General features: G+C 36.1%; 1 protein-coding gene across 5 annotated transcripts in view; it reads right to left on the bottom strand.

The window, feature by feature from the left end:
- The window catches only part of STK39 (serine/threonine kinase 39), a 118,508-nt gene that overhangs the window by 3,505 nt on the left and 91,412 nt on the right, over positions 1 to 23,591 (bottom strand). For 3 of the 5 annotated variants that reach the window (XM_052674988.1, XM_052674989.1, XM_052674986.1), the window contains 3 exons: positions 17,807 to 17,859; positions 15,805 to 15,873; positions 2,308 to 2,372 (listed from right to left, as the gene is read on the bottom strand). In XM_052674988.1, coding sequence (XP_052530948.1) covers positions 2,308 to 2,372; positions 15,805 to 15,873; positions 17,807 to 17,859 — 187 coding nt within the window. The other 2 variants (XR_008204655.1, XM_052674987.1) reach the window with 2 other exon arrangements.

Raw genomic sequence — 23,591 nt, forward strand, 5'->3', positions numbered from 1 at the left:
TTTGATTAAAAGTTAACCTTGGGAACTGTTACCTAGCCAGTAGAACTTACCTTAAGAAGGGAAAGAGACACTGAATTACAACTGACTATTAATTCTGATCTTGGTAAAGCCTAGGAGTATTCTCTCACTGGAATGTGAAATATGTGACACTGACTGCTCCCCAGCATTTAAGTAATAAATCCAGCTGAAACACAGAAATATCCCAATCTAAATTAGATGGTTGGATTTTTTTTTGTTTTCAACATACACAAACATTAACTGGACACTGTAGAATATTAAATGTTGAAGTTCAAAGCCCCTAATTAAAGAGCATGAATTAGAAACAACCCAGACTTCTATATAGACTCTGGTATATCTATGTTTCTAAATAGTCTTCCTGAGATGCCATCAGCTGAATAATAAAGTCATAGTCAGATGTTTAGACTACAAGAACAGATCATCTGGAAAAAAAAAAAATCAGCTTTTAAGCTGTATTTAGATTGTAAGGGCCATTTGAATTACATGTCCCACATCACGATCCCCTCCTAAAAGCAAACAGGTTCTGTTGACTTTACTGGACCGTAGAGGAATAATGAAGCTAAATTATTTAATTGTTAAAACTACTCAAATCTATATTTTAAAAAATGACATGGGAAGAACAATCCTGAATTAACACATTATCATCAGCTAGGTCACTTACTCTAAAAATGGCTTTCTACAGCCCATAAGAAGCAGCTGCTTTTATAAACAAAGCTATGATTCTGGAGACCTACTTACCTAATAGACACTCAGTCTAGCCTTTCACATGTGCCTGAGTCACTCTCAGCAAGGGGTGCTGAAAGCTAATTGGCAAGAGTTTGGTATTTACAGGGCTAATCTTTCAACATCTTTAGGTATCCATATTTTTCAATTTGATTTTGGAAGACATAGACACAAACACAGCACATCTATTCTGAATTAAGTTTTTGGAATGTTAAGCTATTAATTCATCCATCAGGACAGCATCAAAATCAAACAAAATTGGGATCCACGTTCCAAGGCAAAATGTGCACCTCTAAACAGTCACGGGCACATACCTGTGGTTTGACATGCTATATAGATAAATTTTTAATTGTGGATTCTCTGTTAAAAGAAAGTTGATGGGAAGAACTAAGGACAAGAGAGCAGTAGAAAGACTGATCTGAATTTAACTGAAATGCTGGCAGGTGTTGGTAGAAGTGGAGTTGGAACAATGTGTCCTCAGAACTGATGCGAGTTCCTCCCCCTGCAAAGTTATGGAGCTACATGACTGCACATATCCCTAACGCCCTGTCAAAACTGGTTTTAGGTTCTCTCTCTCACACACAGTAATTTCAATCATCTCATCTATGAACACACTTATTCAACAAAACAGTGAAAATGAGAGAAAACACAAACTGCACTAATGTTACAATAATTAGTTTCTTTCTTCCTCTCAACTTTTTGGACTATTTAAAACCATTTCCCTTGCACAGGTTAAGTTCTTTCATTGAGGACTACCCACAGTCAGCAAGGAAATTACTGCACAAAATAGACTTTGGAACAGGCTCCTCAGGACATGGGTCACAGCACTGCACCTGCCGCAGCTCAAGAAGTGTTCAGACAAACCTCTCAGAAATATGGTTTGATTTTTGAGTGGTCCTGTGAGGAGCCAGGAGATGGACTTGATGACCCCTGCAGCCGTCCCTTCTAACTCAGGATATTCTATGAATGACGAACAAGCGTTTCTCCTGCTTGCTCTTCCAGCTGTGCAGCACAGCTGCTCAGTGGCATTGCTCTGTGCATAAGCAACTCTCTGCAGCTAGAAGTTTTCCCTGCAGAAGAAGTTGACATACTCCCTCATATCTAAGTTTGTATGCAATTGTTCTCTAAGACTCCCCAACTCTTGCAGTTCCTCCTCCACCTTATCAAAGTCAGAAGTTTATTAATTATATGTGAATGTAATGAAACTTTGACAACTGCATTGGATGATGGAATCCAACTGATTAAAAATATACTAGGAGAGAGAAAAGAGAATGAGAAAGGGTGTATAAATACAGTTGCTTTCATTATCACGTATTCAGAAGAGTTACTGTTCCAGGCAGGAAGCTTTGTTCAAACGTTACAAGCTCAAATCTTTAGGAGTAGTTTCTTACGACGTTTTCTAACTGATATAGAGAAGGTCAGAAAAAGTTTTTCAGTTTTTGCCAAATGGTTGGCACAGCATTCAAAGCTATTTGAGAAAGAATCAACAGGCTGCTCTTTAATATGAGAACATTTCTGTTTCTGAAGCTGCATGTACTGTATGACTCATTACCAACTCTCACTTACCAACTTAAAAGTTAATGTTTTCAAGGCCTTTGGATCATCTACAATCTTCTGTAAGTTAGCAGCAACTGTAAAATAAAGTATGAAGAAAATGATTTACAGAAAATTGCATTCAACATAGCATCAGACCTTGTTCATGCTGGATTATCATCTTAACTACACATACATACATACATGCCTGCACATTAGCACTTGAATCATTAAATTACTCCCAGTTGTAGGGCGGATGTCAGCAGTCAGACTGCCATAAACCTGTTTGCTCTCTTTTGCTGTTAGTTTATGCCTGTGTGAATTGAGTCAGAGAAAAAAGTCAGACTGAGAACCTAGTGATAGCTAAAACTCAACTACTAATTTTCTGCCTAGTCTACTGCTCAAGATTGCTTAACAACCTGACAAATTCAAGCGCAAGGAAAGTTGCAAGCAAGCAGCAAAGGATAAGCAGAACCACAACTGTCGAGACTTACACTGCAGTTCTGCCAACAGCTTCGGCCTCCATCAGCACAAGATTCTAGGATAAGGCTGAGTTCACTTTCTCCTCTATCTTCTGCTTGTTTAATGAGAGAACATTCCTATTTCTGAAACTACTTCAGCTAGCTGTATGCTTACACTTCTGACTGTTATCCAGGCCAGTAATACCACTCATTCAGAACCATAGCAATCTGCTAGAGGGCAGTGAACCAGCAGGAGGAAAAAAAAAAAAAAAAAAAAAAAAGCCAGCAAAAATAAGGGTGATTAAAAAAAAAAAAGCTGATTTTTAAACTGCTCTCTCAGTGAGCTTGATCAAGATTGGCAATGCAACAGCAGTAAACACTAATTAGATATAGAGATCAAGAGAACAGAAAAGGAGGGAGAAAAGTAAACTCCTTTTGTATGAAAGCACCTAACATCCATTTTAAATTACAATGTTAATTCTTATGGTTGTGATTTTTATTTTTTATATGCAATGTTATTAACATTCATCTTCATCAAAAAATTTGGTTGCCTTTCGGCTGTTGGTTTGCTAAACTTGTTCCCCATCTTCATGCTAGATCCTGAGCTGAGTTCAGACTGATTAACTGGAGTGCCTCTGTTAAAAAGTCACTAATAAGGACAAGACATCAACATAAGAAAAAGGCTCCATGCTTTGCAGAGCTACTGAGACAAGAAATAAACAACTTAAGTAGAAGATTTCTTAGTACACTGAATAGGTAAGTATCATAAGACAGATGTTCTCCGTAAATAATATTTGCCACAGATTTTGTAAGGTGGAAAATAAGACTGTGGCAAAGCTATGTGCGAGTTGAAAGCACTACTGCCACACCAAGATATATAGCATGCATCAAATTCAGGTTCCTACCTCCTGCACTGGTTCTAATGCCACGGAGACAGTTTTCACTTTAGTGCCTGGTAGTGTATAATTCACTGCACATAGCAGAATGGAATTTGGCCTCATATAGGGAAATACAGTATTTGGCTAGGGAATTTACAGAGGTAAACAAATATGCCAACATAAGCTCTGTCACCAACAAATGCAAACCAAAATTTTGGGGGTCTCATTTTATCATTGAGATGGCCCAGAGTACTGTTTGTAGACGTGTACAAATTCAACTGAAGATGAAAAGATGTTTGAAACTAAAAACAAACCTTAAGAAATAAGCACAAGGTACATTCTGTATGGAACACTTCTTGGAAAGAACAATTAACTTTCAAAGTTAAATGAACTCAACAATAGTCATTACAATAGAAAGTCTTTCCAATTTTAAAGCTTCGTTATTCATAATCTTCTTTATTCTACTCATTATAAGTGGTTTTTATTTTAATCACACAATTCACTTACACAATCAGCAAGTCATTTTTTATTGCAGTACCTCCTACCTAGCGAAACACATGCAAATACACATAATGCTTTTTACTACAATTAATATTTAAGAATCTACACAAGAATCTCACAAAAAATTGTGCTGATAGTTCCTGAAAATATGATACAATATCTTAAAGCTTGTATGTCTTCAAAATCTACTACATAAGATCACACATTCAAGAGCAGTTCTATCTTACCCAAGGCCTCACAAAACATTTCTTTAAAATAAAGAAAGAAAAGCCAGCTTTTGTTAGCTGGCTTCAACAAAATAGAGATACAGAGCTACAGACTGTGGAAAGGTCTTGGATCTCTCAGGTCCAAAGATTTCTAGCTTCACCTATTACAAAATGATGAGCTTCAAATGGGCACTTGTCTTAAAGAGGAGCAGCTGTTCTCTTAATGTTACCCTGCTGCAGGACAACTATGGCAAGCCTGGCTGCTGCACCTGAATGCAAGAACTGCCACCTGCCTTTAGGCAAAGTTGCTGTTCCTACATTCGCACGTATTGCCCAGTTTATCAGCAAGTGTTTTAATAAACTATTGCACAGGGGACATATGCACTGAGGTCTTCACAGGTAGCTTCAAAATCTTAAAAAGATTAATGCTTTCCTGCTGATTCTTCATCAAGAAGAAATTCAAATCTTCAAAGCAAAAATTGCATAAGATAAACTATAAACAATAAATGTAAATACTTAATGTAAATGTATAGGAAAATAGTTAATTCTATTTACTTATCTTTATTAAAATCCATAGCAAAAAGAAGTGATATTTATGTGGGTGACGTTCTTGAAGAAAAACTGCTTTTCAAAGAGCAGTGCTCATTTAAAGTCTACAGTTTTCTGTGTTTGTCTCAACTTTCAATACGAACGCAAGCCAAAACCCTTTACATATAAAAAGCTGGAAAAGCATCACGTGGAAGAATATGAAATACCCTTTAATTTTGTTTCTCTGATAAGCAACAATTAGAGTGGGATGTGTTTAATCAAATAGAAGATTAGGAGAATTTTAAGAGTGATGCCAGATGTTTTCAGGCCACACTTGAAAAAGATAAAGACCTGCACTGAGTACATAATATTAGAATAAAAATTCACATAAAAACGGGAACACCTGCAGTCTCCCAAAGAGATATCTTTTCAATTTCAATTATATAAAGTCAGCATTGTTCAAGTAAAACAAGTGTTTCACTAGTGACTTTTGGTGTTATGTATTTTCTGGCTTTTCATGAATAGCAAGAAAAATGAGTTTGCCAGAATATTGTAATCAGTACCATTCTATCAAGCCACAACGAATGAAAAAAACAAAAAAACAAAAAAACAACAAAAAAAAAACCCTGTCTCCTGCAATATCTGAAAATCCAAGTCAGTATCAACCATAAATGAAACATGCATGATTACCTAGCAAAACCACATAGTCTTGTTGATAGCTTATTCTTTTTCCTAACTCCCTGCCTTCTTCTGGGCAGTGCTAGGTGTCTTGTCCTTACCAAGAACAAGGCCACCCAACAGTCTGAATTTGGATACATAAGTCTGCATTTCAGGAAACTAAAAATAAGGTGGTTTTTTTTTGTTTTTTTTTGTTTTTTTTTGTTTTTTAAGAGATAATGATGATTCTTTGCACCTTAGTGTAAGCCAACTGTTTTAGGTACTTCAGTAAGTAGAGGCATGCCCAATGCTTAACAGCTTAAAGATGTTGACTCAACTAATAGCTGGAATCTTTCAGTGCCTGATGTAAATAGCTACAAAGAAATAGCAGTAATGCCAAAACTGCAGGTGGCCATGGCATCTTGAGTTTAGTTATTTTCTTCTAGAAATAGAGCCTGAAGCACAGGCAGCAGGAGCCATCCAAGCAGCTGAAAATCCTTCCTGACAACCAGCTTGCAGCTTCCAGCTTCCAATTACTTGCCCAGAAAGTTTGAGATGCCATCTTCACTACAAAGGTGACATTCTCAAGGTTACAAAAATGAAAGTTAACACACTCCAGAGTGGAATACTCAGCCAACTTTAAATGAAATTATTTATTGCATTTAATACTATTATTACATATTTATTTCCAGAAGTTTAGGACTGTTATTAAACCTATGCAATTTGGATGATGAAGCATGCCGTGTCTTGGCAGATACCTGGAAATTCCTATCAGATACGCTAACGACAATAAACAGTGTTCCTACGTTCAAGCTGCTGCTACTGTTCAGCCCTGTTCAAAATTACTGGCTGCATCAAGAAAGAAAGAAAAATATCTCTTAAGCAGTACTGCTCTTAAGTGCCCACAGCTACTGAATTTGGTCTCTTTTCATTGAGGAAATTGATTTACTACGTTGACTCACTAACCCTCCCAGTGAGGTTACATAAAAAGTTCTCATATTCCTTAGATATGAAAAAATGAGCCTGAAGTTACTAAATGCAGATGAATCCAGTCACATCTGCAAATGCTATTGAAATCCTAAGGGAAAAAAGAGAAAAGTAACCATCTCTCTCACTCTCTCTCTACCTCTCTTTCTCCATGCCCTTAACAATTTTGTTTGTTTTTCAACTTAGTGAACAAAGTCACTAAGTTTAATAAATTTAATACAGTAATGCTCTCTTTCATCAGATGAGAACAGGTTTACCTTAGGAGTTTTTACGGAAGACTGTGGCACTGAGGAGGGAGGAATCATTCTCTCCACTGATGTTAAGCTGTTTGAAAAGCAGGGACATTTTAAAACACATCTCTGGATTCTACTTTATGCCTCATCTCTAAGATAAGTTTAACTGCAGTTTAAATTGACAAAGCAATTTTCATTGAAGTACTCTGAAGTCATGCCTTGGATACTGTACTTCTGAAATTCATAGCAGATCACTGTAGTATGCAATCAGCATTAACTGATAATTTGAAAAACTTGTTGGGAATTCGCTGCTTCCATGGAGCCTGAATATGCTAGATCCAACATTTTATTTTGCAGAGTGTATTCTCAAGACGTTTTGGCCATGCTACTATACAAGTCAGAAGAAACACGGACAAGATAACTGCACAACAGAATCAAGCAGTGATGAAAGAACCTTCGCCAGCAAAACCTGCAAGTAAATAGAGCACATTTCAAATCACGTCTTGGAGCAAATACCCTCTTCAAATGTTAGCAGCAGTTAGCACAATAGACTTTTGTTGTTTACAGCAATAAATGAGGTGCTGTTCAGCTTGCTTAGAAGGCTTCTGAAGGACATACAATCAACCCCTGCACCACAAATCATTCCAGGTTCTCTTGCAGGTTTTGTTCAGAGACAAATGGTTGAGTCACTCTGTCAGAGTAAGTGTCTGCACTTGTGGAGCATACAGTAGGATAAAAAGGTCAAAACCAGCATATAAATACACGCAACACAGACAGCTAATTGCAGATATAATAAATAAAAACCCCTCATAGTCAGTGTCCTCTAGCACGTACATTTATTTAGCATATACTACAAGACACTTTCTACTGTATATTTTCAGCTGACATAAGTGATAATTTTTAAATAAGTGATCAATAGAAGCCAACGTAACAGAAAAAAATCTTCAAGATCACAAAAAATTATCCATAACAGACTGAGCATACATGGGGCAGTCTCAAATAGCTGTTCCTCTAATGTGACAGGAGCTTGCCTAGTTATTTAGAATTCTTAACACAGCATGAAATCTAATGGCTTCAGAATAGGGAAAACTTCTGAAAAAGTTAAAATTAATGAGACAGTAAATAAAGCTATATGAATAGAGTACAACCATTTCCTGTACAATGCCAGTGCAGCCAAATGAGCCAGGGCCATCTGGCATAAACACAGACACAAGTAGCATCCAGTGTCTGAGACAATATTTCTGTGATGCTCTCAAAACAATAATGATTTGCATACTCTTCCACTTGATGAAAAATGGATGGAGAACTTCTGACACTAGTTTGACAATTTGGAGATCTATTACATATATATTCAGATACAAGGAAAAGCAAACATTATTCAGGTACAAAATTACTGACGCTAAAAAAAAAAACAAACTGAGAAAAAATGTGTTTAATAAAAGAAAATTGTTTATATGTAGTCTAGAATGCAGTCTGTAAGAAAGAGCAAGCAGCAGCCCCCCTTCAGCTGCTCCCTACTTCATCCAAATGTACTGCTATTCTATTAGAAAGGCTAAACTCAAAGCACCACAGATTTATTGGCTCTCCCCGATTGTTCCAAATATTACCTCTCCCCCAGATGCAGGGGTTTATTTTGCAATTCCCATCTGATACATGAGTTCTACTCAATAACTGCCTTGGGAGTCTACCAATTTGAGGATTAATGTTGTATCTTCCTGTGCAGGTCTCGAGAAGCAGGAAGTCTGAGTGACAAATTAGAGCTTTTCTCCAAAGAGCTGAATTTATGATGCATACTCATGAGGCAGTTTCACTTATTGCAAGACATCCATTGCAATCTAAATACTCATTTGTATTTCACACTGCACAGTGATTTTCATGCATTTGCAAGATCAGAACCAAATAAAAACCAAGCTTTGAAACCTAGCCAGCATTGGATTATAGTATATTATGCAAACAATTGTAGCAGTCAACCTTCATAGCTTTTTGGTAATGATTCCTCCAGATCTCTTGGTTATTACTATCTAGTGTTTTTCAGTAGCTCACAAACTGCAAGAAAGATTAAAAATCTTTCCAAAGGGTCAGAAAGGTCTTATAAGTGGGAATGCTTCTATTAATTCATCCATTCAGGAGGCTAGTCAAAATCCCTTTTGTTTATGTTGCTTGAGAACAGTAACAAGGGAAATATTAAAGCATTTTGAGATCTGTGACAGCTAACTTCACAAGTGTTTATTGCTGGAGGACTGCAAGGAGCGAGACATGGTTCTCATAAGAAAGAAATGAAAGAAAATAGAGAAATCAACAGCAAGCTTGGCTTCTATTTTCTGAGGATGCTATTGGATGCTGATAAGGGAGAAATATTAAAAACATTTAGAAATGTATTATTTATGAAGAGGCTGTCATTAGGAATTTATCAAAGGAAGATTAAGGCTCACAAATTTGTCTGAATTCTCTTTGCTGAATCGGGAGATATAAAGACAGAGGAAATGATTTATTCCATTTCAAATTTGATACTTTAATATCCAAGATTTTGATTTGCAGCTTTGCAGTCAGAATACACAGTTGCAGGAGAACAGCATTCATCAACAGAATAACAGAGTACCAAACAAAGCTCCTACTTGAACTGTGGAAAACTGAAGAGATCTCCTTTAGTATCTTTATGAACAGGACTGCAATTACATGGTGGTAGCAATTCCCACAGCTTAAAGCGATTATTAAAACCACTTGAGCCCTGAGGTTCACATGGTTTCTAAGTCCCAGTATAGCAGACACGGTAGAAACCAGGAATGCAAGTTTTCTTGTGTGTGTGAAGTACCAGGCAAAAAAAGTTAAGCTTATTCAACATCTTTCAAAAGACCTTTAAGGACATTTAACTAGTAGTTTGACACCAGTGTATCCTCTTCCAAGGGCTAGAAGAGAATTGAGACCAAAGTTTTGGCCAATAACCAGCTATGCCATGTTACTCAAGAGCAGAAGAGGCAAAGGCATGGAAGATGCATCAGGGGCATATACTCCTGACTTTTAAGAACAAATAAAGCCCTTAAGTATCCTCCCTCAAACCACAACAATAATGAGCTTGTGGAATAAGAATAGCTCCCAAAGCCCTTCACCTTATTATCCGCTAACATGGAGAATTAATACCCAGAGGTCACAGACAAAAACTGGAAAACTGAGTGACAAAATATACAAGATGTTTTTCTAGATAACTTGACTGAAAAATTCCCACCCAATTGAAAGAATGTATTTTATGAAGCAGAAGCACGGGAAGCATACACTGGAAGTGTATGGAAGAAGAAATAATTTTAATGCTAGAAACAGACCTATTTCAATTCTAGTAACACATGATCATCAAACACCCAAATTCTCAATTATTTAGTATCCACTTCTGATCCCAAGGCAAAGTATTACATTCAACACTTTCAGATCCCCTGACAAGAAAAAAAATCTGAAAATATGATACTTTTTATTAAATTAAAATAGAACTGTAGCAGGCAAATGGTACCATTTCCCAGAAGCTTATAAAAAAAAAAAAAAATGGAAGACTGAGTTTTCAGGATATTTTTGTTCTCCCATAGTGTGTGAAGAAGTCTGAGTCAAACTATTGCACATTTAAAATAGTGTCATAAAAAGATATGTAGAACATATCTGAATATTTAAATTCTTACGTATTCCAGAGTTAGATTCCACATGCATTTAATGGAGGTAGACAATACCTAGAAGAATTCAGAGGGCTGAGATATGAATATACAATCATAACTTCCCCTTCATTTTGAAGGAAAGTGTTTTGATAAACCTGAGTTTTCTAAGCCACAGCGCAGTCTCAATTTAACATCTGAAACAAAAGTTTAGATCTGCAGCCCAACACTCCTAGTTTAACAAGCCCAAGATATTACAGTATATCAAGCTCAAATTTTCTGTACAAACGAATGAGTCACTACCAGTGACTGAACACAGAAAGTAAGTGCTAGCTTTTAGACAAAGGTTTCACTGCCTCTCAAACAGCTGTCAAAATATCAAAGCCAGCTCAACAAGTATCTTTATCATGCCAGATTAGAGTTGAAATGTAGGTCTATACAGAAATAAAGCAGGTCACATTCTGCCATGCATATTATCACTTGATAATCTCCTCTCCTCATCAGATGTTCACATCTCTCCTTTTCTGAGTACTGCTATGAATTACAGAAAATGAATTATAGATTTTGTTCTGACAAAACTATTAAAATGATGAAATGGCAGTCAGGCTACTTCACTACCTTGTCTGAAACTTGAAACAAAAAATACACTAGAAAAATCTTGATTTCAGGAGTTAGGTTTTGAAATGGACTACCTCTAGTTTTAAGCACATCTTTAAATCCTTATTTTGACATACTAACTACTTTCAGAAGAAGTGAATGCCAAGGAAACAAACAACAATAACTAAATTACTGTTGAAAAGGGGAACATTACTTACACTGCTGTCTTAGCAAGTTCTGATTCAAATTCACAGCTTTTTTTTTTTTTTTAATAAGAAAAAAGAAACAGAAATGAAAGACCTTAAAACCACAACTCAGACCTATGAGAGAATAGGGAAAGCTTTAGGTTTATCACCTCCTGTATTAGGCAGAACCCAAACTAATCCCACTGATAAACAGATGAATTGTTCCTCACGAACTGGGAACTGCTTGACTGGGTGCTGAAAAAAAGCAGCCTTCTCTGAAAGCAACCACCAACTCCACCTTTTTTTTTTTTCCCCCTGAAAGTAGTGAAAAATTATTTGATTGTACCTTTTAGATGAACACATTTCTAATGATGTGTGTACAGATTAATTTGGTTACACTGACAACTTCTTACACATTTATGTCATGTCACAGCTCAGCTACTAAAGCCATTACAGCAGCTGCTGCTATTTACCCAACACAGTGTTCTTTTCCACCATCCTGAATGCCTGAGTTTCCATTACACAGAAAATTCAGTGAGGTGGGAATGTGCACGAAGCCAGCCTTGTTCACACAGAATAGTTTTTCAAATGCACCTTTTACACAGGACATATATAGCTAAAACAACTTTTAAGGAGCAATTAGATGCAAAGCTTGATTACCTAAGGGTGTATCTCAAACCTCCAGAACTCCCAACAGTCTAGTCATTATGAGTCACTCTTCAATGCATTAGCTCTAAATGAGCCAGATGTGTTGAAATATTTAAGTCCTAGGTAAGCTCTGGGGATTTTAGAGAGATTCTCCTATTGCTAATGCATGTGCATCTCTTGCTAAAGAGAAACACAGCTATGTGCACACACTAAAGGCACAGGAGTTTCTACATAATGCCTTAAAATGCAGCACAATTTCTGTTGTATGCATGTTTCTTTTCAGGGTAATAAACTGAAAAGTAAACAAATTATTTAGTCTATTCTTGAAATGAATTTTTACAGTCTGTTAGGGCATTTTCTCATTAGTAAGTTTATAAGTACATCAAGCTTTAGAATACATAAGATGTGATACACAACTAAAAAAAAAATATCAGAATTTCATTTTGAACAATTGACACAAGAAAAAAAGTTTCTAGTAAATTTCCCCAAAGATCATAAAAATCAAATGTTCTGATCTCAAACTGTGATTGATATTAAATGGCAAACCTATGCTGCCTCAAGTTGTAGTGCTAAACCAGTTTGTGTACCCTTAGCAATACTACTGCCCTTGGCAAAGCTATATATTTACGCAGTACATTTTCAATGTATGCAGCACAGTCTTATTTTACTGTAATCAGAAAATATGTTGGAATTAGTTGAACAAAAGGCATCACTTCATTCAGTTTCAAAGAGGATTAATCCAACACGACTGCAAACAAAACCAGATATAAGCAAAAGCATGATAAGAGGAAGGATACACTGAGCAACTCTGGGGTAGTTTCTATGAATTTGATTATCAGTGTCACAGTGGGTTAAGATCCTGTTATAGACAGTATAGTAATAAATTGCATTTCCGCTTTTTCACTTTCTCAGTGAAGTATGGAAGTTCAGCATCAGCACATAGGACACTATAATACAATCAGATGCTTCAATTTCATGTCCTTCAATACTCTTCATTAATATTATTTACTGTTTAATATATCTTGAAACCATTCATTCTGGATTTGGCCTGATACGCATTCTTTGCATTTGTGGTCAGCTTAGCTATCTAGAGTCATGACATTTTTATCCTAGATGCTGGTATTAGTCCTGTCTACTTACCACATTAACCACATCAAATAAAAATTCACACGCAAAAATCAACCAACCAAAAAAAAAAAAAAAAAAAAAAAGCACTCCAAGATAGCATTTACTGGAATTGCAAATATATAAGATGTTGGCAAAAATACTTGCTACAATCAAAATATGATCTCATTTAAAAATATGATCTATTCCTTTCTCAACTGCTTCTTCTAAACATACTAGACTTTTCAAATAGGGAGCTTTTGCTTTGCCTTACTGAAAGCTGCTTCTCTTAGTTACCAAGTGCCGGTAACTGGGACTGGATCCAAAAACAAAAGGCAGACATCAATTTGCCAGTAGGTAACGTTTGATGTATTTAAATGTGAAGGTCTTCCACGATTCTTGAAGTATTCACAGATACTTGTTGACAAAAACTCCTAAAATTAAAGTTACATTAATATAGTGAAGAACAACTGTATGTTTCTTGACTGCAAATCTAAAGCAACTTTTATTTAAATTTTGTTTGGGAAGAAGCATTTTTTCCTTCTAAATATCTATAGACAGCTCCCTTTAGATTCTGAAATTTCAGGATTGCATCCAGATGATCTACAGCTTTGATGAAATTACATACACAGCAGTGAAGCAGGACTGCAACTGTGTGATTTCCAACAGAACTGAGTATTTATATGATTAGACTTTCTTTTATGGAATAAAAAAATCTAAACAAAGCATAACTACGTGAAGGTTTACTAGCACATGCATAGACATTTTATCTGAAAACATTCTGAAAATATTAGATCTTTCACACGATTTAACAGCTGTTTCAGAGCTATATAAAAATACCTTATCAAGTAAATGTCTACATATAGCCACCGAGACTCACTTCCCCCCTGACCAATTCAAAATCCAGTCTTCTTTAAACTAATTTTTTTGTACCGACTCCCTTGATTTAGGGACCTCCTGTGTAACAGTGCTACTGTCAATGAGAACAGAAACCAGTCAATTGTAGCGAGAACTGAGCATGCAAGATGGGACTTTTACACGTCCACAGAACAGGTAGTCGAACTTACTGCTTATCGGAATGAAAATCTTCCGAGGATGACCGTGTTAATAAGTGAAGTGAATCCAGCAGGACTCAGAAGGTGAAGTGTGTTCATGCTAAGCAGTGAGTTCTGTAAAACCTGCATGTCAACTGGTCCCTATTAACAGATTCCGCTCATATATGGCCATACTTTTCACAGCAGCTTTTGCTGACTCTGGTTCAAGTATGCATTCAGAAAAATCAGATGTTATGTCAATAAATTGTTAAGTTCAAAACAAACATGGGTGTTTTCACTTTTTTTCTTTAATTGCAGTTTCTATGTCTCAACTTTTTTTTTTTTTTTTTTAAAGTAACTACAAGAACTAACTTAGAAATCTGCTTTCATTTCTTGTTTAACTGGTGATAGAACTAGAGGGAATGGCTTCATGCTGCACCAGGGGAGATTTAGGCAGGACATTAGGAAATACTACTTCTCTGGCAGAGTGGTCAGGCACTGGAATGGGCTGCCCAGGGAGGTGGTGGAGTCACCAACCCTGGAAGTGTTCAAGGAGTGTTTGGATTTTGTGTTGAGGGACATGGTTTAGTGACAACTATTGGTGATAGGTGGATGGTTGGACTGGATGATCTTGTAGGTCTTTTCGAACCCTGGTGTTTCTGTGATTCATATTACAGAGGCTGAATTTCTACGTGGTTCTGTTGAAAAGTGAGAGATAATTTATCAGCTGCTTTCAGCGTGTAAGAATCAGATCTTCTGGTGAAGAAGGTTAACCAAACTCATCTCCGCTATTCATAGTCAAGGAGATTATAAACCTTTCAATTTGGAGTGAACAAGGTGGCAAAATCATTTTACAAAGAAAATGAGTTTTGTAAGAGGATTTGCATTTTCAGCACCATCTGTTCTTTTATACGACTTACTGCTTTCAACTAAGGAAGTGAAATATTTTTCAAGACTGTACTGCTATAGAGGAGGTGACAGCTCAAAATGTGCTCAATTTCTTGTAAACAGATGTGACCAGGTCCTTCAAATCTTCACCTGCATAATCCAATGTTGCAGAAACTTCCCTTTTTTTTTTTTTTAAAAAAAAAAAAAAAAAAAGGAGTTGGTTGGTTTTTAGAATTCACAGATTTGTTTGGTAAAGATATCTTAACCAACTGATAGGGACTTTTATAACTGCAACACAAAGATCAAGCTACTGGTATTTCTCCAGCTCTCACATGCTTATCATCTATTAAAAAGCTCTGATTTTGGCAACTATATTTCTAGAGGCACTGAACAACCACAAGAAGAGTTGCAACTGCAGGAAAAAGAATACTTAAGAAATTAATCATATTTATCAACAGTGAATTGCTTTAAAAAATAAAAGTCACTGAAACACAGAATAGAAAAATAGAGAAGTATCTTTCCTCTCAACTGCAAGAAAACATTTCCAATTATCTTTAAACACAATTTTGCCCAGATTCTGAATTCTGGTATGCTTTTATTTCTGTGAACTCTACATGATACTTAATTTAAAATAACATGATATATAATTTCAGGGTTCCAAAGCATACTTTGAATAATCCCACCCCAAAATCATTTTATTGTTAAACAAAAAAATTAAGTTAATGTAGAAGTGATCAATCATTGAATTCTAAATGATCCTACAGGAGATTTGTTATATTACTCCTTTTAAATCAGTGAAGAGATCCAACTTCCAAAACACAATTCTTCAACTGGTATCAAAACTGGTTTGTTGAACAAACTATGCATTCATGGAAGCAAAATTATGACAAAGAAAACTGTGTAACAATCAACAACAGAGAATGCATTTTTTCACATTCATTTAACACAAACTTGTCACAAGAGAATAATTGCAAAGAAAAATGTAATTTACCTATAACTACATCGTGGCCATCAACCAGGCCTGCAGAGAACAGCTCCTGAGAAACACCATCTGCTGTGTCTGTCCAAAAGGTGAAGTAAGTATGAGAATCCAGAACAAGAACAAAAAGTATCAATCACCCAAAGCAATATAACAAAATTATATTTTAGTTTCAAAACACCCATAAGTTGCAGGCTTAAATTCAATGTTATTGTTCATTAGGAGGGAGAAAAAAAGGACCACAATTTTACAAGATAATTTAACTTAGCAGCTTCTACACAGCAAAAAGCTGTGATGATTTTATTGATTACAAATACCATACAGACCTTTCCACGTCACTAGCATATCTTCTCTATTCTTAAGAATAGGTACTCTTAGTGGTTTACAATTTCGGTATTTCCACAACCAAGAAAATAAACTGTTCTGGGGCATTTTCACTTGTGCCTCCATCTTCTCTACTGTATATCTAGATAGAGAAGTGTAATATCAGGTTTTCCTGTTTGTTAACAATGAGGCAAGGGAGTCACACAGTCCTTATTTTCTTTGAGCTCTGAGCTCAGAACATGTTTTATGTATGGTAACCCAGAAGATTCAGAGCTCTGGATGGATGTTGACTGCTGCAACTGAGAAGCTTAATTCCCAAGTCTCCATGCCTACTAATGGTTACTGGACAATTATTGCATACAGTATTTGGAAGGCTTAGAGTAAGTGGGAAACAGCAAGAACAAGCCTATGTTCCACCAAGGTATCAACTAAACATGACATGAATGCAAAGTGTCTACATGGAGTCCATGTTTTGAGGCAGCTGAACATTTACATAAACTCCTCAAGTAAAACACAGACGAAAAAACAGCATCACTGAGTGAGTTAGGATTTCTGTAGAGATTTGAGGGTGAGAATACTGGCAATCTCGGTAACTATTAGGAATAGTCCTCATGTACTTTATGATATAACCTGCATTTTTCAACCAAGTACAGACTTTTGCATAGCTTATGTAGCTGCTTAGTGAGCATTTAAGTAATTTTTTCAATAGCAACTAAATCAGGATGCTCTGTACCCAACTGAGTAAAGAAATTTTTCTTATTATTACTCATTTCCAAAATTCATGAGACATGCAAGTAGACAACAGAATATACCCACAAAACTACTGCATAAGATAGAGAATATGATATACAGGGAAAAAAAAGATGCCTGTTCCAATTTGGATTTTTTTTTTTTTTTAATTGGAAGCTCTGTGTGAAGACTATTCTAAGTATAGCGTATATTGACTTCTGAAAAAAAAAATGAAATATGTTCACAGCTTAAAGGGTTGCTATGTAACAAGGATGATACCTTCTTTCTCAACATATCATCCCCTTGCGTATTTTATTGCAATAATATCTGGTATCCTTCAAATAAAAATAAATTTTAGGACTTCTTAAAACTCTTAGCACTGGAAAGCCAGAGTTCTACAAGCTTCTACAAGTGGAATCCTAAGTTTCAGTGTCAGAATTTATTTCTGCTGATGACACATAAGCTACAAATGCAATTCAATTGCCAACTGAAGACATCTGAAAAATGGTGTATACCCCATATATTTTAACAGAACTTTTTATTACATAGAGCAAAGAAACTCAAATATTACCACTATCACCACATATATTTTCATAGCTACCCTATGCCATTTCTTGTTATGTTCTCCAAATGTTAAAAAAAAAAAAAAAAAAAAAAAGAGTAAATCCCAAAGCCATAAATATCACGATACAAGATCTTACATACCACATAGATCACTTGAGTAAGACATGAAATTGACAAAGTATACTGTAGAGAAAAATCAAACATACACGGTACATTATGCAACCTAGCCACCAGAATTTACACACATCTCACGTTCTTGTTCAAGTTAAGTCCAATGCGAAGCTCTGCATACTAGGGAACACTTCAGAGAGATAGCTTATATTAACCAGAAGTACAAATCAATTTCTGAAAAACCCTTCTGAACAATAAACAAATAATTCAATTGAAAGAGCCTTACCTCTGCCTGGAGTAAACTCAAAGCGTATATCATTAAGTTCTTTTCTGGAGTTTCTGAAAAACATTCAGTGCATACATTAAAATTTAATGAAGAAAAGCTTATTCAAACTAACAATTTTCAACTTTGTAAGTGAATTGCTTTCAGATATGTGAGGAGTACGCAGTTTTATGTTCTAGTATTACCTCAACTGGTGGGCACATCTAAGAAACTTTTTTTTTAAAATTAGAAAATAGATTTATTTATTTTAATGAAGAACCATGATTTGTAAAAATGGATGCAAATAGTTGCGTGAGCCTAGCCAGGAGACCATTTAGCTTTGCAGCGGGATATAAATTTTGGCTACAACTGTCACTGTGTTCAAGGGCCAGGCCCTTGCCTGTTGCTCCCACCCCAGGTCAGCAATAGCTGCTGAGAATCTCATCTTTGATATTGTCTGAAGGAAATGCCCAACAACTTTTACATCTACCTGCACTACTTAGAATTGCTAGATTTCTGCTATTTCTCACCTAATGATTTGTATTCATGATAATCTCTTCTGTTCAATACTAAAACTATATGAAATTAGCATAGAACATAGCATAAAAAAAATAACAGACTAGTTTCAGTGACAACTACTCAGGCCCTCTATCTAGACAATACAAATAGCATCGGCAACCACATTTTTGCAGCAAAGACTTTCCTCAACTTGAAAAATACTGCTTTCCCAACACATCCTGACAGGAAGCTTCACCACATTTTCATGGCAATGTTTTGGTGAAAATCAACAGAAAGTCTTAGGCTGAAAAACATCTGGAGAACCTAAAGGATGAAACCGAATCCTCTATTAATATTTTCTTTTCCATCTTCAAGAGACACTCTGCTATACTGGCTCTAACAGTTCAGTACAGTCTGACTGGCACATATCACCCTTCTTCAAGAGTACTCCAAGAGTACCAAAACATTCATTTTTTTAAAGCCTTCTATTGGAGATCAAATACACACAGAGCAGCTCACTTAAGAGACTGAAAAGCAGTTCTTGATGCATAGCATCTATAAAGCTGTTATGAAATGAATAACTTCACGTACTGACCACCATTCTCTCAACAGGGAGGTTCTTCATACATATAAAATAAGCAGCACAGCACGAAAACCAAAGGTTTTCTGCCTACAAGTTTGTTCCTGAGAGCGCTTTAAGCAGTTAAGCACGTGACACAGCCATAAGGGACTTACTACCCAACTCAAAGAATTCCTTTATAATTTCATATTGTGCTCGAAGCCACCACCTCTTGCACATTTTCCATTTCAATTTTAGTTAATAATTTCTACCACCTACAAAACATTAGCCTCTTCACTAAACAGACATGCATCTTGTTTTTGGAAATGGCAATCTGACTGAGCATAGGGATGAACTTAATTGCTATAGCATGCTTTTTCCAATGAATTGTTAAATCCACTTGAAAAGATAATAGCAACAGAATGCATTTTGCAGTCCATTATTCTTCTCCCCAGCAAGGAGGAGAACTGTAAGCAAGCTCAGATTTCAGCATACCAGGCCATGAAGTCTTGCTGTGGGAAAACTAAATCCAATACCCAGCTGTGTCTTAAGAGCTATTATCACTTGCTAAATACTTACAAAAATATTAGAGTCAAAAAGCAGCAACATGCAGGAAAACAAAAACCAGTGATTGGCAACATAGACAAAAGCAATATAGCAAAGCCTGAAAAATAAGTATGCCACATGCAGTGTTTAAAATGAAGAGTACTCATTTACTGAACATACTGAATGCTTCAAAGCTGAAGGAGTTTCAGGTTCCCAAAATTCTACTCTAAAAAGCTATGGGATTTAAATGTGTTAATACAAGCTGTGGATAACGCAGCTAGACTGGTACAGATTTACTAGGCTCATTTACTTCTGTTGTAAAATCTGCTGCCATTATATGGAATGATGCACTTAGTCTATTTTTATTGAAGAAAGAATTAGTATGAATCTCAATTCTCCAGCCCCCACCTTCCAAAAGCCCTGGATGGCTTCCTGTCTAGAAACAAGCCACATATGACCCATCTCTGAGCTCTCTTTTGGCACATCACTCCCCTCTGCTGAAATTTATCACATCTAATGAGCTTATTAAACTGCTGCTTTCCAAAAAAGGGAAAGTTCCACAGAAATTCAGACTACTTCTCCAAAATAAAATAAAAAACCTGTTTTGGCTGAATGTGGGAATCGGCTCAGACTTGCATACCCTCTCCCTGCATACACTTTTGAAGAAACAAATCAAAGGAATAACAACTTTTTTCACACTTCTGCAGAAAGAAATCAGGAAGTTTTGCTTATTAGCAGCTACACTGAATTGCTCCAGCCCGCATATCTTTTTTCACAGCTGAGAATGACTTCTGTAGATTTAGCACTCTTCCAGACAACTACTTAGAAACTAGTTCATTAGGCTCTCAGATTGCCTTTCCCCAAATCTCCCATAAAACATTCACCACATAAAAAGGCACCAACTCATTATGAACTCTCACAAAAATTACCCATTTTCTAACAGACCAACATAGCAATGTTACATCAGCTGCTCCCAATACAGACTGTTTCCTAAAGAAAGATGAAAATGAGGAAGTGAGTTTTATTTTGTTTTTAAATTGCAAAATGTCCCAAATAGAAGTTATGAGTCAAATTTGTTTATTAAAGTGAAGGTGAAAATTCAAGAAAACTCAGGTCAACTTTGCCACCTCCACTTTTATACTCAACTATTTTAAATTTAGTTGCTGCTTTCTGTTTAATTGTATACTATAATTCAGGAAATGAAACAAAGGAGGTTTGTCAAGATAAATTGCTAAAAGCTTTTTTGCTTATGGTTCCATTATCTTCCAGACATTTATTGATTTCCATAAATTACTGATTCCATTATGTATTTATCTACCAAACAGAAGATGCACTTGATTTATCCCCTAAAAGCTGTTCGCCCTCTTCTCCAGTTTTCAGACTCTTCTCTGGTTCTAGTCAGTCACTGTTACTCCAAATTAGTCTTCTAGTTCCCTTACTACTCTTTGGTGACAGCTGTTTGGGTTTACTGATTTATTTGCATGCAGTTTCCAAGTACCGTTTCATTTGTTCATCAGTTCTTTTTTTCCCCCCGCTTACATCCATTACAGCCTTATCATGCAGCAGCACACACCGGCTTTATTACTACTAAACAGAAAGTGGATTTGAAGAAAGGCACCTATATCTTCATGATTAATAATTTTATCTTCTTCATCATTTCTTAATGGTCCCTAGTTTCTCTAATGCATTTGTGAAAAGCATCTATTTCTATCTAAAATTGCAAACTCAGACCTTTTAGCCATCCCTTGTAATACCTCTTATATGCACCTTGCTTTGTGCCATTATAGACTCATATCCTTGATTATCAAGGATACAGACACCCCATCTCTTTTAAATAGTAAGTTCTAACTATTTTTGTACATTTTAGCACACTGCATTTTATTCTTTTCCTATATGTTGTTTTTAACTATGCAGTCAGTTCCAACAGGACTAATCTGCTTTAAATAAGAGCAACACCCAAATCAGCATTAAGACATTTTGCTGGACACTTGCCTTGCTACATCATTTTAGAATTTAAAATTTTGCACCTTAAAAAAAGTGTACCTCCTGATGAAAAAAAACATGGTGAAGCTTTGGGTTACTTGATGTGCACATAAAGATTGCTAGAGCTGTTTTCTGATTTTCTAGGAAGTAAGGCTTCATCAAAGAACCAGAAAAAAAGCCACGAACCAGCTTCATTACACAGTCCCATCCTGCCTGTTAGAAAAGCCTGTTTAAAAAGAAATTATTTGCGTAACGATGCTTATGTTCACCAAGACCAAGATTAGAGAATAAACAGCTGCCTAGATTGACATGGTTGTACTGGACAAGTCCTAAGAAGAGAAGAGAGATTTCAGGCATCCACATTTCAAGACACAGACATAGAAATGACTACTTGATAGTCTAACTCCTGCTATAGTAAGCATTCCACACACTTGATAGATGTACACTGATGAAATATTGCCTAATGTGTGAGATTAAGAACTCACGTTTGTGTAACGATACCACTGTAAACTGGAGATGTTAAATGTTGGTATGTCTTCTGTCCTTCAAAATGAGATGTAAATCACATGAGATTCAAGAAAACTGTGTACATTCTTCCTTCATGAAACAATTTTTAAAAACTTAATGTAATCCAAGAGAACGGTGTGCGCATGTGTGTGTAACAGCATACATTTTGTCTCTGCGTCTCTTGCTGAAAAAAAAACCAAACATATTTATACAAAGTTTAGCCTTGCAGGTGCTTTTCTCCGCCAAAATTATTTGAGCTGCATTAAAGCTAAGATGGAAGCAAACTAAGTTATGCTGGCAGTAAAAAAGCAATTCAGCTTAGGAAAAAAAGGGCAAGCAGTACAGCATTTGCACTGCCTCATTGCAGTTGCCACTGTAAATAAAACGGCAGAAGCATTTAAATGACCAGTTCATTTAGACTGAACGAAGAAAAAAAACAACAGAAATTCATGTAATAATGGAGCTGTTTAATCAGAGTGAGAGCTAGGCTGTACATTCTGGAGACGTACCCATTTGATCTCCATTACACGTCTCTGGGGCAAGATCTTTGCGTGTACAATGCAAGAATTGCAATTGCAGGAAAAGCCCAAAAGACAACAATTAACAGGCTTTTTTTTAAAAGAAGAATTTCGTTTCCATGTTTTCCTTTGTTATTCAAATGGAGGGGGGAATGAGGGTGTATTGTTTGTCCCTGCCAATTGGTATTCAAATTTAAAAGGTCATCTTCTTTTTCACAACTATTTGTCATTCATTTCTCACTTTCACCCGCTTAATGTACCCGGAATCCAGCAGAATAACCACCAAAGAGCTAATAAAAGGAAGTCTGTTTTCTAAGCTAATTTTGCAAATTAGAACTTTAAATCGCCTATTGGATCACATGAATACAATAGAAGAGAGTATTTACTGTAAAGAAGCATTAGCCTCCTGAGGATTCACCGCATGATTACATAAATCCCTTTCTGTTTAACACTGCCATGCTCAGCTACCATTTACTAATCAATATCCAGGCTCCTCCACAACACACCACCGCACTCTCGGGAGCAGATTATGTCTATTCAGCATTGTGAAGAGAGATGGTTCTTTTCAGCTTATTTCTAATGACTTCAGTTCAGTTCTAGATTAAATGGAAGGACTTTTTTTTTTTTTTTAAACTTTCAGTAGCAGCAGAACAAATGACTAAAGTCTGCCAGTTTCCAGATTGCCAGCAACCAGAATGGGACTAAAATCTCCCTATTTCAGGTTGGTATCTTACTAATACCTACCCTCTGAAGTCCATTTAAACTTTACCACATACTTCAGTGGCTTTCAAGAAACTTAGGAGTTTACAACTTATTCCTGTCCTTATACTCTATCAGAAGAAGGAAATACGGTTAGCAGAAATTAATAAAAACATTGCCACTACCATTTAATGATGTTTACACGCTCTTACATAAAAGAAGAAATCTGAGAAATGAAGAATATATTTGTAAGCTATTCTATTTCAAGAGGCAGCAGTAATAGGGATGGTAAAACACAGCGAAACCATGATTTCAAGGCTGAAAAGTAGCCAGTGCCATAATCAAGCACTGCCATTTGATTATTATGCTTTTGGAATGAGACAACAGCTATTAAAAATTCTGCTCGCCACCAACCACCCAGGAAAGGTACGTGTTCATCACCACTGGAAGTCACCAAGTTACTTGTATGGGTTGCAACATGATCAGTTCAGAACATGGC

This window comes from Tympanuchus pallidicinctus, unplaced genomic scaffold, assembly GCF_026119805.1.
Source record: "Tympanuchus pallidicinctus isolate F22 unplaced genomic scaffold, pur_lepc_1.0 scaffold15, whole genome shotgun sequence".
Taxonomy (NCBI): Eukaryota; Metazoa; Chordata; class Aves; order Galliformes; family Phasianidae; genus Tympanuchus; species Tympanuchus pallidicinctus.